Source organism: Anser cygnoides, chromosome 5, assembly GCF_040182565.1.
Source record: "Anser cygnoides isolate HZ-2024a breed goose chromosome 5, Taihu_goose_T2T_genome, whole genome shotgun sequence".
In the NCBI taxonomy this organism is placed as follows: domain Eukaryota; kingdom Metazoa; phylum Chordata; class Aves; order Anseriformes; family Anatidae; genus Anser; species Anser cygnoides.
Window position 1 is genome coordinate 2,120,329 of NC_089877.1, and position 13,896 is coordinate 2,134,224.

General features: G+C 40.1%; 1 protein-coding gene and 1 long non-coding RNA gene across 6 annotated transcripts in view; one reads left to right on the forward strand and one right to left on the reverse strand.

Annotated features, from left to right (window-relative positions):
• GALNT18 (polypeptide N-acetylgalactosaminyltransferase 18) overlaps positions 1 to 10,339 on the forward strand; it is a 258,553-nt gene extending 248,214 nt beyond the window's left edge. For all 3 annotated transcript variants that reach the window (XM_048070109.2, XM_013189125.3, XM_048070117.2), the window contains exon 12: positions 9,855 to 10,339. In XM_048070109.2, coding sequence (XP_047926066.1) covers positions 9,855 to 10,001 — 147 coding nt within the window. In that variant the 3' untranslated portion in view covers positions 10,002 to 10,339. The remainder of the gene's footprint in view (positions 1 to 9,854) is intronic.
• Positions 1 to 13,896, reverse strand: part of LOC125183493 (uncharacterized) — a 230,388-nt gene that overhangs the window by 6,350 nt on the left and 210,142 nt on the right. For all 3 annotated transcript variants that reach the window (XR_010831871.1, XR_010831872.1, XR_010831870.1), the window contains one exon: positions 1,525 to 1,661. This is a non-coding gene — a long non-coding RNA (uncharacterized lncRNA). The remainder of the gene's footprint in view (positions 1 to 1,524; positions 1,662 to 13,896) is intronic.

Genomic DNA, 13,896 nt, shown 5'->3' on the forward strand with positions numbered 1-13,896 from the left:
CATAGCATAAAGCTAGCTTTTTCCTTTTCTCCATTCTTATTAGGTAATCTTATTAGTGCTCGAGAGAGTCCAGAGAAGGGCAACGAAGCTGGTGAGGGGTCTGGAGAACAAGTATTACGAGGAGCAGCTGAGGGAGCTGGGGTTGTTCAGCCTGGAGAAGAGGAGGCTCAGGGGAGACCTCATTGCTCTCTATAGGTACCTTAAAGGAGGCTGTAGTGAGGTGGGGGTTGGTCTATTCTCCCATGTGCCTGGTGACAGGATGAGGGGGAATGGGCTAAAGTTGTGCCACGGGAGGTTTAGGTTGGATATTAGGAAAAACTTCTTTACCGAAAGGGTTGTTAGGCATTGGAATGGGCTGTCCAGGGAAGTGGTTGAGTCACCATGCCTGGAGGTCTTTAAGAAACATTTAGATGTAGAGCTTAGTGATATGGCTTAGTGGAGGACTTGTTAGTGTTAGGTCAGAGGTTGGACTAGGTGATCTTGGAGGTCTCTTCCAACCTAGACGATTCTGTGAATCCTAGCTATCAGAAGATCATCAGTACATCATCATCTGGATTTGTTGTCAATATTTTCAGACAACATTTTCATCTACAAATTCTACTTTTAGCTGTAATTGTCAGGCTTATATATGGATGAAAGATTCTCATTTTAAACTCCTAATTTTTTTTTATTTTTTAAACAGGAACATATTGATTAATTAATGAAGAAAATTATATACCTATATTATCTCTTTCTGCCAATGTTTCTTCTGGAATGTCAGAAACATTTTCTCTCTACTACTGATACAAAAAAGATTCGTGTTTACTTTCTGAAAAATCCCTAATGGTCTTTTCAGTCTGTATAATGTATTCTACTCCAACACCCGCTTCAATTTTCTTAGTTTTATCACCATTTTCTATAGTGAAATGCATTTTGAGTTATCATATCCTAAAGAGCTTCTTTGCATTTCAGTCAAGGTGTGAATATATTTATCTGTGAGTTAGTATTTTCTTAATCTTGTTATTAACAATGGGTCTTTGTAATCTGGTGTGATGAAGCTTGATATATGCATGCAAAATATTACTGACAGGCTTAAATCCATACATTCTGTTTCTGATTTTTATGCTGTTATTCTGTAATTTGTTTTCCATTCCAATTACATTCTCTGTAAGACACTGCATTTCCTCCTGTCAGATTTAATTGCTCTTATTTAAATACTTTAATGAACAGGATTGTGTATTTGCACATCCTGTAGATTTAATACACATTTAAATAGCTGTCCTTGGAACCTAGAGTGTTCTATGTTCATGTAGCCTATCTTGATTAAACAAAAACAATAAATGATTGCACAGTCCACTGGTTACTAAAAACCAGTTTGGATGTGCAGATAAAGCTGCATCATTTGATGTGTTACAGCTGCAGTAGTAAAGGTTTGTTACAGCAGTATGAAAATTTAACATTTATGATTATATGAAATCTGAACAGCTAGAAATCTTGGTAGTAAAATGTGACAAAATGTGATGTAAATTGATTAAATTGTTGTACCTGTTGAATGATGCATCTAATTCCATTGTCAGAGGATACCTCATAGTATTTACTCCTTGGGTACCAGTAAGCAGACGTAAGATCAGTGCTCAGATGGCTGCCTGAGCATGAGGAGAGCAGTACACAGAGCCTGAGTGCTGGAGGAAGAAGAAAAAAATATTTTTATTTAAAAATTGCTTGGACAATGACTGTTACAACTCCACCTAAATTTATGAGATTATATGCAACAATAATTTTGGTTAGGACTGAAAAAATAAATTCACATTTAAAAACAGTATCTGGTAAAGATTCTCATTTGCCTAACTGTAAATAGTGACATACATAAATAGCTGACAGACAATACCTTTTTAATATGTAACATTTCTGTATACAGTATTTCATACACATAATAGCAGTTAAGCACACCTTATTTTCACAGTAGTCATGGCAAATGTAAATGGAACCAAGTCTCTTTGAAGAAGAGCAACAGCTAACAGTATTCTTTGCTGAGGAATATTTTAATTTAAATAGTTAAAATTAATTTTGAAAGATCTGAACAAGAAACAATATATCATAGCATCTTACTATAGCATCTGCTTTACTTACAGAGCACCTGCTGGCCAAAGAATTGGAAAATTTGTCATACTGTTTTAGATTCAGAAGGAATTAAGCAATTACCATTATATTAGCATTATATATACACTTATACCCTATATGTAACTGTAAATAAGAATTTATAAGCTCAGTATCATCATCCAGTATTTCCAAGCTTTAGATTGGCAATACTGATAATACATCGAGTGCTGAATGGAATTGATTACTGACATTCTCCTATGACCACTTCCTTACTTCAGCATGATCCATACTGAAGTGACCATAAAAAAGATGAATGAATTCTGAAGATCCAGCAGGGGTTTTTGGGGGGATTATATGTGGCACACAAACAGTCACTGAAAATCTACCCCAATGGTCTGGGAAAACAAATGATAAGATGATGTGTTGTGAAGGTCTATTTTATATACCCCCCTCATCACTGAATCATTCTTTGATTCAAATGTATCAAAGCAGTAGTAAAGATCAGCATTTCCACCTCAAAGGTAGAATGAACATGTAACTATCTGAGGATGCCAATTAAGGTACAAGTAGAGACTTAGAGACTAATGAATACAATGATCTGTATGGAATATATGATACAAGACTGAATATACCTTGTAAATACCTATGCATGTACACGCACACACACACACACACACACCTTATTATTAACTTTCTAAGACCTTTTTTTGGAAATAGACATGGTTAGGCAAGCTGATAAGAGCAGAGCACTTTTTTTTTTTTTTTTAAGTACAATACTATGAGCTTTAATGTGATGAACAAAAAAGTAGGTTTAGGCACTGTAAGAAATGGTTATAACCTTATAGTAAATTGTTAAACAGAGCTATCAGCTCATTTTCAGGACTGCTGACAACCTGCAGCATTCATTTAATACCCTTCATTTTTACAGGTAACCAAATCCTGTATAAGTTGCATGCCCAAGAGTATTTTCTAGGCTATAGAGCCCTGTTTCAGTTTAAAGCAACAACCTCACTTCCCTGTTTTCCCTGTCTACATTTTTTTTTTTTCCTGAAAAATCTGAAACCCAACACAGCAACATGCAGCTTACAGAATCCATCACACATACTTTAACAACCTGAGCATCATGGGTCACATCTGGCAGCTGTGCCAAGTACAAACATTGAATTGACAAAGTCAATTGCTGTGAATTACTTATTCCACTTCAATGATGCTACATATCCACATTCAAATCTTTCCTTTAAAAATATTCAAACTGTGATGCAGGATCTCTGGCCTTTTCTGCCATGTGTTTTGCTGTTCGTACATCAAAACACAGCTTTGGCAAACTGACTTCAGAGAAACAAGGAACAGAAAACTATTTGGTCCTGATGGTAGAGAATTCTTACTGAAGCAATTTAGCAAATACAGTGGTAAACTTCTATTAAATACAGCCGGAAATCAGAACAATTTTACACTTTGATCAGTAAAAATGTCACCTGATTAAAGGAGCCTGTTGTGTAGTATGAACGATAAATAAGCATAAGGGGAGCTTTTAGGCCAAACAACTACTATGAGCTGATCAGTACTTTTTGACAAGGGCTATGTTACAGAAATTTCCTAATGCAACCTTTTTTTTTTTTTTTTTTTAATTATTGTTATAATGTCAGAGAAGGCTTTCTCTGGTTTTGAAGGCAGTTTAAGGACTGTGACATGGTACATAGCACCAATTCTGCAGTAGCAATAGTATGATGGGGCAGGAGTTCCCAGTTAGATGGTATATGTACACTGTACAAATGTTTCTAGTTTCTGGGAAACTACAGGCCAGTCAGTCTCACCTCTGTCCCTGGAAAGGTGTTGGAACAGCTCGTTCTAGATGGCATCTCCAAGCAATTGGAAGAGAAGAATGTTATGAGGCGTAGTCAGCATGGATTTACCAAGGGGAAGTCGTGCTCGACCAACCTCGTTGCCTTCTATGATGACATCACCAGCTGGGTAGATGGGGGCAGATCAGTGGATGTCATCTACCTTGACTTTAGCAAGGCTTTCGATACTGTCTCCCATGACATCCTGATAGCAAAGCTGAGAAAGTGTGGGATAGAGGAGTGGACAGTTAGATGGGTTGAGAACTGGCTGACTGTCCGAGCTCAGAGGGTGGTGATCGGTGGCGCAGAGTCCAGCTGGAGACCTGTGACTAGCGGCATTCCCCAGGGGTCGGTGCTAGGTCCAGTTTTGTTTAACATCTTCATCAATGACCTTGATGAGGGAATAGTGGCTGCCCTCAGCAAGTACGCCAATGACATGAAGCTGGGAGGAGTGGCTGACACACCAGAAGGTTGTGCCACCATTCAGCGAGACCTGGACCAGCTGGAGAGATGGGCAGGAATAAACCAAATGAGGTTTAATAAGAGCAAGTGTAAAGTCCTGCACCTGGGAAGGAACAACCGCATGTATCAGTACAGGCTGGGGGATGACCTGCTGGAGAGGAGCTCTGAGGAGAAGGACCTGGGAGTCCTGGTGGACAACAGGTTGACCATGAGCCAGCAGTGTGCCGTCGTGGCCAAGAGGGCCAATGGGATCCTGGCGTGCATTAAAAGGAGTGTGGCCAGCAGGTCAAGGGAGGTGATCCTCCCCCTCTACTCTGCCCTGGTCAGGCCTCACCTGGAGTACTGTGTCCAGTTCTGGGCTCCCCGGTACAAAAAAGACAGGGAACTCCTGGAAAGAGTCCAGCGGAGTGCCACAAAGATGATACGGGGCCTGGAGCATCTTCCCTATGAGGAAAGGCTGAGAGACCTGGGTCTGCTCAGCCTGGAGAAGAGAAGACTGAGAGGGGATCTTATCAATGTGTATAAATACCTGAGGTGTGGGAGACAGAGGGATTTGGCCAACCTCTTCTCAGTGGTTTGTGGGGATAGGACAAGGGGCAATGGCCACAAGATAGAGCACAGGAACTTCCGCACCAGCACGTGAAAGAACTACTTCACGGTGAGGGTGATGGAGCACTGGAACAGGCTGCCTAGGGAGGTTGTGGAGTCTCCTTCTCTGGAGATATTCAAGGCACGTCTGGACGCCTACCTGGGCAGCCTGCTCTAAGGAGCCTGCTTTGGCAGGGGGTTGGACCCGATGATCTTTCGAGGTCCCGTCCAACCCCTTCGATTCTGTGATTCTGTGAGACCTGTCCCACCCTGCTGCTCTGCAGAACAAGTATAGGAAGGGGAAGGTTTGGGAATGCTGCATCCACTACCACACAATAAACCAAAACAAAACCCACAAGACAGTTCAATAAAGAATAATTACTTTGTACAGGTTGTTATCACTCCAGCTGTAACCTAGAATATAAAAGCATATACTTGCAACGTAATGCTCTTTCTAAAAGCATGTTAGTAGTTGCATAGTAGTACACATGGGACTGCCTACCAAACATCCTTGTACTGCACAATGTTAGAGTTTGCAGGGACATCACAAGGCATTGTTAGATGCTGTAGTATGGCTAAATTCTGCTTCAGTGAAAGACTCAAAAGGAAATCACTTAGGTATGGCAGATCTGCAGAAAGCACAATAATTCTAAAGGAAGCCGAAAGTATTACTGTGTGCCACTGTTCTGTGAGCCTGAGTTAGCACACATTCCAATAGCTAATGGCCATAAAAGGACGGATGACTTGAAATAGCATTTACAAGTATGCTTATGAACCACTAAATCATTTTTATAAGGTCTAATGGTACCAGGAGTTAAGAGCATTTGTACGTCTCAAATTGTTTCAACCCACACTGCAACATCCATCAAATTTTCAGTCAAACTTACTAGTGCTGTCACACTCAGTATGTTTTTATAAAACAGTTGGCCTGAATTTATTTATCCACCTGAAACTTCTACTGTCTTCGCGCTGTCCCTCATCATCAATGATGCTAATCTTAATTCTGTTCAACTGGGCAGAATTCCTCTGTAATTTGTTTCAGCCTGTAGAATCGTATGCTGTGTATCATTGTAAAATACATTACCCCAGGCTACCAAATTTTTGCCTTTAAATTGGAAAGTAGAGGTCTTAACTAGGATGGTAAAAGGGAACCAGACAGGCAGACAATTCACCTTCCACATTCAGTTAGCCTGAAGTGTAATATTACAATAGACCATTTTGCTGAGCAGTAAATATGACTGTCAAGTTTTACACACATTTTACTAAAATAGCTATAAATAAAGAATTAAATAACACCTTTATCTATATACGGTTCTAGGATTCTAAATGCACATGATGCTGACAGACTGCAGAAGCTATTCAGTGATGCTGTAATTTGGAGGCTAAGCCAGAGCTGCAAAATGTAGTATTAGCTTTCCGTGAGTATCATGTGGTTACTTGCTTTGAAGTGGAGTTATTCAGTTCTTGTGCTTTAATGAATTATACAGCTAATTCAGGCCTTGCAACATATAGTGAGTACACTGTCATCACCCTAGAGATAATAAAATAATACCACTACAACAGACTTGCATTAAGCATATGAAGGAAAAATGAACACAAGAAAATTAAATAATCTAACGAGGAAATTTTATGTGCTATACAAACCCTTCTCCCTGTACTTCAGAGCAATTCTTTCATTTGTATGCTTACTGAAAGGAACCAAAGCTGTGTAGACTGCACCCTCTCTGCGGGATTAAGCCATGGTTCTTGCACAGACCTCACATCTCTCCCAAGCTGAGTTGTTCCATTTCTAACAGGACTGGAGCTTTTATGTTTCCCTTTTGTAGGAAAAAAAAATCATCTTCCTAAAAGCACCTCTGCTGTCTCAAACATTCAGCTCACACATATTAACCACTACTTAACTTTGGTGTCTCTTTTGTGTTCCATACAGAAGCCTTCAATGTACTCAGCAGAGTGATTTTCAGTAGCCACTACAGAGCGCTTCACAGTTTATCAAAAAGAGCTTTCTCTGCCTTTTTTCTGTCCTAAGTCACTTGTTTCTGTTAAAAAGAAGCTGTATCAGGAAAAGGAAGGGGGGTGTGGGGGGGGGGCTTGGGAGTGGTTTATACTCTCTTTCTGTAGCTGCCAGTAGTACAGTATTTCACATGTATGCATTCACTGTAATAGCAAGGTGTGCTCTCCGTGATTTAGAATAGAGGAAAAACATCTGTCTCCACTGTGAGCATTCTTCCTATCTCCTGAAAGCCTCAACAGGTGTGGAAGGTATTTGGGCGTGTTCAAGTAATAGAAACCCTTGACCATTGAAACAAATAGGATTTAGGCAGAAGGACAGAAAGACATTTCAACTCAGCAAGGCAGTATTTAAGACTTTGTGCTACAGTTTGCTCTAGGTAGCAGAGCAGTAGTTAGGTGACCAAGTCCCATACACAGTCCTTGGTGAGAAAAAAAATAGGCACCAAAGTATAGGATTCACAAAATGCAGCCAACAAACTAAGCAGATGCCCCAGCCCAGCTGCTGAAGAGACAGATAACTCCACATTAGGGCCAGACCTGAGCATCTACTAATCTCTCCTCATAAGCATAAAATTCTCAGGATGGACATCGCAGAGTTCATTTCACAGCATTTGGGCAGAGAGGAGAAGCAAGAAGAGGTCTACCAAGGAACACTTGCATTTTAGCTGCCATGCTTTCCATAAAATGGAGAGAATGAATTCTGTTCCTTCACTTAATGCGAATGAGTTAGAAAGGACAGGCAAGTTCTAGAAGTACTATACCTACATTCATATCTCAGATGCAAAAACTGGGCAAAGAAGGGACCTGAACTACACTCTCCCATAGCTGGTTAGCTTTCTGAGCCAACTTTTTTCTCTTGTTTTTTTCTGTTCAAGATCTAAGCTAAAGATGTCCTGGACACCAGCACTGAGAAAATGCCTAATTGATATATGTAAATGCTTGAGACAGATACAGAACTAATTAACTTCAGTGACAGAAACATGAGCACCTCCAGCACCAGTTGGAAGCTCAAGTAGTTGATCTGAAAAAGTTTATTTTTGTCAAAGAGAAAATATTCATTATGTTGAGTTTTATATCCACAGGCCCTCATTCAAAGCTCACTGAATTTGTTTGAAAAACTCTCACCAACTTCAGTGAGCTTTAGCAGGCCACGGTAATTTGGGGGGGGGAGGATAAGTGAACAAATAACATATAATAAAGCTTTGACTAATTTCCTATCATAGCTATTTCAAATGAATTTTCTGTGTGTCAGACAGTTACAGTGCTTATAGATAGCTTAGAGTTTATGCTCTCACCATACAGCCACATTTAAGTACCATTATTAATATCGATATCAATAATACTTATACAGCAGTGGAAAAATACAGTTCACTCAGCATTTTGTTGGCGAGGTATATTAAGATGCCTAGTGTATGCCTGGCTGTCTAGTAAAATAACTGGTGAAAATCATACCTAGATTCTGCACGTAGGCCTACCAAGGAGAATTTATGTGAGCCTCATGTTTTGAATTCTGTGTATTATTCTAGAAACGGTCTCTTACCCAAAGCGATATTTAAACCTTGCAGCTTTCAAACCTAATTCTGTGTTTCATTAGCTAGTCAAATCCCAAAATGTTTCTAGATGTCACTTCTCAGAAAAAGTACTTACTAAGTATGACTGGGGTGACAGGATGAGAGGAGACTCCCCCTTGTCACCTGGCTGAATGAAGCAGAGCCTGTGCTGAATGGAATGAGGTACCCTTGCCTGAAAAACAGCTTTCTCTGAAGAGCAAACTCAGCACTTCTATGAGATTTATGCAAATATTCTTGGGATTATAATAGTGATCTGTCACACTTCTGACTTTCTGTAACACGGACCTGAAACAAACTGGTAAGCTATTGTGGTTTTGAGGGAATTTTTTTTTTTTTTGATAGCAACTATTACTCCCCATTGTACAAATACGCAATTTAAATATGTGGTTGCTCTTTCTATACTTCAGCTGTACTAATGTGGTTGTACTGACTTAGACTCCATTCTCTGATGTGCAGATTAAGCCAGTAATTCTGTGTTACGGATGTCCAACATCCTCTAGAGACAGACAGCTTTTCAGACTACTGTGTAAAATATTCTGTGCTGTGTATCTTGGAAGAAACTTCCCAGACAATGTGTACAAGTTATCATTATTACATAGGAGAGAGGATTAAACTCTCAATAAAAAGCCAGAATTAAAAGGAAAAAATGTAATTTAGGTAATCTATCTGATTGTTCTTTAGGTCTATAGTTAAGTCATTGAGGTTATCACACAATTAAGATTTGCTGCTACTCACAGTGAAGATAGAGAAGGGCCTTCAGCACGGCAGTATTAAGCTGACGGCTGAATGAAGAGTATATATTGAGGATTAACAACATAAGATTACAGAACACTGTTCATTTCAGAATTCAAGGAATAAATTATTTTTTGCATTTTATCCTATATATGGGACATCCCTGGCCAAGGTATTCATTCTCTTTTGTATTTTTTTTTCCCCATGTTTCAGAGGTGCGGCATAGCCTCTCTAAGCTAGGTAAGTGAAGCGAACAGGAAAGCTTTTGGCCCATGTTAAATAGCACAGCCAGAAATGCAGCTTGATTCTAGACACCCCACTTGCTGAAATGCTAACCAAGCAATTGAAACTATTCTAAACTGCATTAAGGATTAAACCAGCCTGTGACAGAAGGAACCTTCACTACAAATCCAACCTAGTGCCTATCATGTCTCTAACAGTACTTTTTCACAGTAGCAGTGGACTTCAGTAGATGGACACTGGAATGTTCTCTAATCTATATTATTAAATGGTAGCAATGCTATGAGATCACAATCTAAACATTTCTTTTTTCTCCCCATCTTTAAAGGGAGGTCCAATCCAGAACCGAAAATCCAAGCGTTGCCTGGAATTGCAGGAAAACAATGAAAATGAATTTGGATTTCAACTTGTCCTACAGAAATGCACTGGACAGCGCTGGTCTATAGCAAATGTCTTGAAAAGCTTGTCATCATAGCAGACTAATTTTTTTTTTTACCCATTTCTCTTGCTACTGTGTAGCAAATACTGCATTGTTGCCTGCTGTACTGTATTTCCTATCTCCCTCTCCTTCCCAGTTCCTTCTCTCCCCTCCTTTCTGTCCCTTTGATTTTATTTTGTGATTGTGTGGAAATTGGGTTTGTGGGCTGAAAATAGACATTTTTATTTTACAATTATGTTTTCATGGCATTTATAGAGGTGTTGAATGATAGGTGATGGGTAGGCTATCCTAAAATATTTTACAACTGTAAATAGAAAACAAATGGAGAATATTTATAACTCAAACTTTTATTGAATAAAAAAGTCCAAACACTATTACTGTCTAGCTGTCTCCAGGGAAATCAGCTTAGAAATTAAGTGGTGGTTTCACTGTTCTCATTAACCCAAGCCTGATCTTTCCAAGCATCTGCCAAGTACTAGTCTTCCCCAGACTTGTTAAAAGCCCTTCTGCAGCCAAAGCACATGGGAAGAAAGGGTGGCCAGTGCTATGCAGCTCTGCATGCGTCATGCCCAGCGATCCAGAGGTGATGCCATTTCCTTGGGCATTAACAATACAAGCTGTACAAGTTCCATGATTTTGGCTCACGGCTTCCCTAGAGAAGCCAAGTAACGGCTTACAAACTATTGATATGTTCTCCTTTACAAACTGAGTGACAAATCAAACAGCAAATTAAAAATTAAGCAGCAGGTCTACAGTCCAGCATTTTCTCGCTATGTCCTCCCCACCCCCTTCCCCAGTCAGGAGCATGAAGATATAAAAGAAATTATAAACAAGATAGAAGGCAGTCACAAAGAGGGAGTTAATAGTTTTCATTTTCCATAATCTGAAAGGCGAACACAGAAATGTACGCTGGCTCTTCAACCAACTGGAAATAAGGTCATTCAGTTCTATAGTTTCTGAACTTTAGCACTGACCTACCTTCACTAGAAATGAGAACAGAGTCAGGGCTATGAAAAATTCCAACTGGGGCGTGTACTTCCGTGGAGGTACAGCCATCTTGGAGGAGGTTTATCACACAGGAAAAGAATGCCAGTTTCGAAATACAGACAATCACCATAGAGCTGTGCTGTTAATAATGCTCACTTACTCCCCTGTTTATGTTTTCTCAAAATGTAAGGACCCAAAAAAGCCAATGCTTATCACATACAGCCTGGTACCAGATACCAGGTTCCTAATACCGTATGTGCAAATTACAACTGAGCAGCCAGTGCTTCAGACTCACTTGGCTAGCACTGATGGTAAAAAAAGGCTTTGTGGTGATCTGAAAAAGTTGTATAATGCTGTTCTCCAGGGGAGAACGCCTGCTACTCCTGCCACCTCTGACAGACGAGCAGCAAGAACGTTACGCCTGGTATCTTGAGATGAAGACCTTAGACATGAGCAGACTACTTCAGAGTGCTGTGCCACCACCAGTACTGCCCAGGCAGCTTTCCCAGCAGCAGCTGTTGGGCTGATCCACCCCAAGTTCCAGTTCCCTCGGGAACTGGCCACCACACACCCCACAGATGTGGGCTGTGTCTATGACAAATCCTACCAAGGCAAGCAGAATAAATCATGGAGCACAACCTACTTCCTGGCACTCCTTCCACCACAGGTAAAAAGAAAGCTGTAGTAGGGTAGCTTCTTAAAATCAACTATTGTATTTCATCCCTTATCACTCCCTATTTTCACATTTGTAACGTTCCCTGGACAAAAGTATTTGCCTTTTTGCTCAATCTAGGTCAACACCAAGATTTCCAAGTAGTTTTCCCCTCTTCTGATACGAGAACAGACAAGAAATCCTGCCGTGTTGGGCTCAGTTCAACGCGTGCACCTTCAGTCTAGTTGTTTCTAGTTCTTACAACTTTTATTTCAGTGCACTGTTCCCTGGTTAGCACAGACTTGGATAAAATGGCTTCAGCCAAAGGCAGCAGCAAAAAGTAAGAATTCACTCTGCCTTCACTCCCTACCATTAAGGAGGTTTGAATACAATGCCGTATCACTTCACGTCAGCTAAGATTGGGATGCAGAAAGGAAGAAACAGTCTGATGAGATAAACCAGAACAGTAGGATTACTGTCCTCTTTATTTCCAGCTGCTTTTACTTGTATGTAAATTCCACCTCTTTTATTATTCTATTTGGACTTTTAAATGTGTTTGTTAGTTTAAGAAACAGTCATAACCTCCTTTGGAGCCAGTTGTGTGTCAAATCGTCTGTTGCAGACTGGCTTCACATTCAGGACCAGCTGACAGTATTGTTCTTAATGACTGGTTAATGTCATGTGGCATGTTAATTATATGTGTGTGCAACCTTCTGCTATATGTAGTTATGCTAGCTTCTCAAAGAAAATGCACAGCCAACAACACAGAAACAGCTACAGCCAATAAAGACCAACTTTACACCTGCACTCCGACCGCCTTCAGAGGTCCCTCAGGCCTGTTTGGCTACAAACTCACACTAAAAGTAGAACACTGAAAGATCGTCGGTAACTGGAGTGTCAAGGTACCACAGCTGTGCAAAATTTCACCCTGTGGAAAAAACAGGAGGTTTTCCACAAGGGGGTATTTTGCATGTATTTTGCTATACACATGGGCCAATCCTCCTGCATGCCGGAACATGTTAAGCGTCCCGATGGGAGAAGGCTCAATACACGGCATGTATAACCTCTATAATCATTCCCAAGTTTAGCCACTGACCAACTTGAGTTCTTTTTCACAGGCAAGTAAGAATCTCCTGAAGACCAGATGAATGAGGAGGAAACTGCACGATCAGACAGAAAAACCACAGAACTCGTATGGAGTGTCATGATACAAACTAAGCCTCCTTTCAGTAAACACACTAAGGCTTCAGGGCAGGGAGATGCAGCCATATGGTCTCAAAACACATTTTCTTTTGCATGCCTCTTCTCTTGGAGAAAAAAAAAAAGACAAAAAAAAGAACCACACAAAAACAGTTGAACAAGCATAACTGAAGGACACAGCCATCTTTTGCTACATATGGCACTATGTTATGAACTGCCTCATTGTCACTTTCTTTTTAGTTACACAGAAATTACATACATAGAGCAGCAATGCCTCACACTGAAAAGGACAAATAATCACCATAGTGAGTGAAAAAGAACAACCTATCTTCACTTTTCAGAACATTTTAAAGCGTTATTCAGTCATCAGTTGCCTCAAAGAATAAAAACATTCCCAGATCTGCCTTTGCAATAGTTTATAAAATAGATTTAAAGAGGGAAAACTAGCACTTAAGGGGAAAAAAAGAATATTCTCCAAATTATTTGGAAAGCAGTGCTGATTTATTCCTCTTCACTTATGTATGGTCAGAGACCAAAATACCAGAAAGATCGACCGAGTCAGCCCCCTCTTCCTCCAGCTGCCACAGAACTGCGCCCAATATATTTTGATGACATTTTCTTTGCAATTAACTGTAACTTATCTACTATCTGCTAAGGATATACTGACAATTAAAAGAGAAAGAAAATTTCAAGCAACCCTGAGCAATCTTCCTACTGTACTTCTTAAAATATTTATGGACAATATGCATTTATTTTCCTCTATCTCCTCAGCTATCATTCATCATTGTTCACGAGGGTATCCCCTACTGTGGTTTCTAAAGGCTAAAGAAATTCCACTATGCATCTTCTCACAACAGCTGCATGTGGGGCAAGACAACAGCAACACAGAGGAGGGGAGCTGTGGTGCCCACAAGAGTACACGTGTGCAGCAGAACACCTGGATATCTGTGGAAAGAAGATAATAGGGTCTAGCCTGTGTCAGAGATCCCTAGGTAATACCTCTGGAACTAGGCTGTACAGTCTCCAGAAGAGATCCAGGTTCTACAGCTTCATTCATTTATTTGTTTACATGCTTACTTTTACAAGGATAGA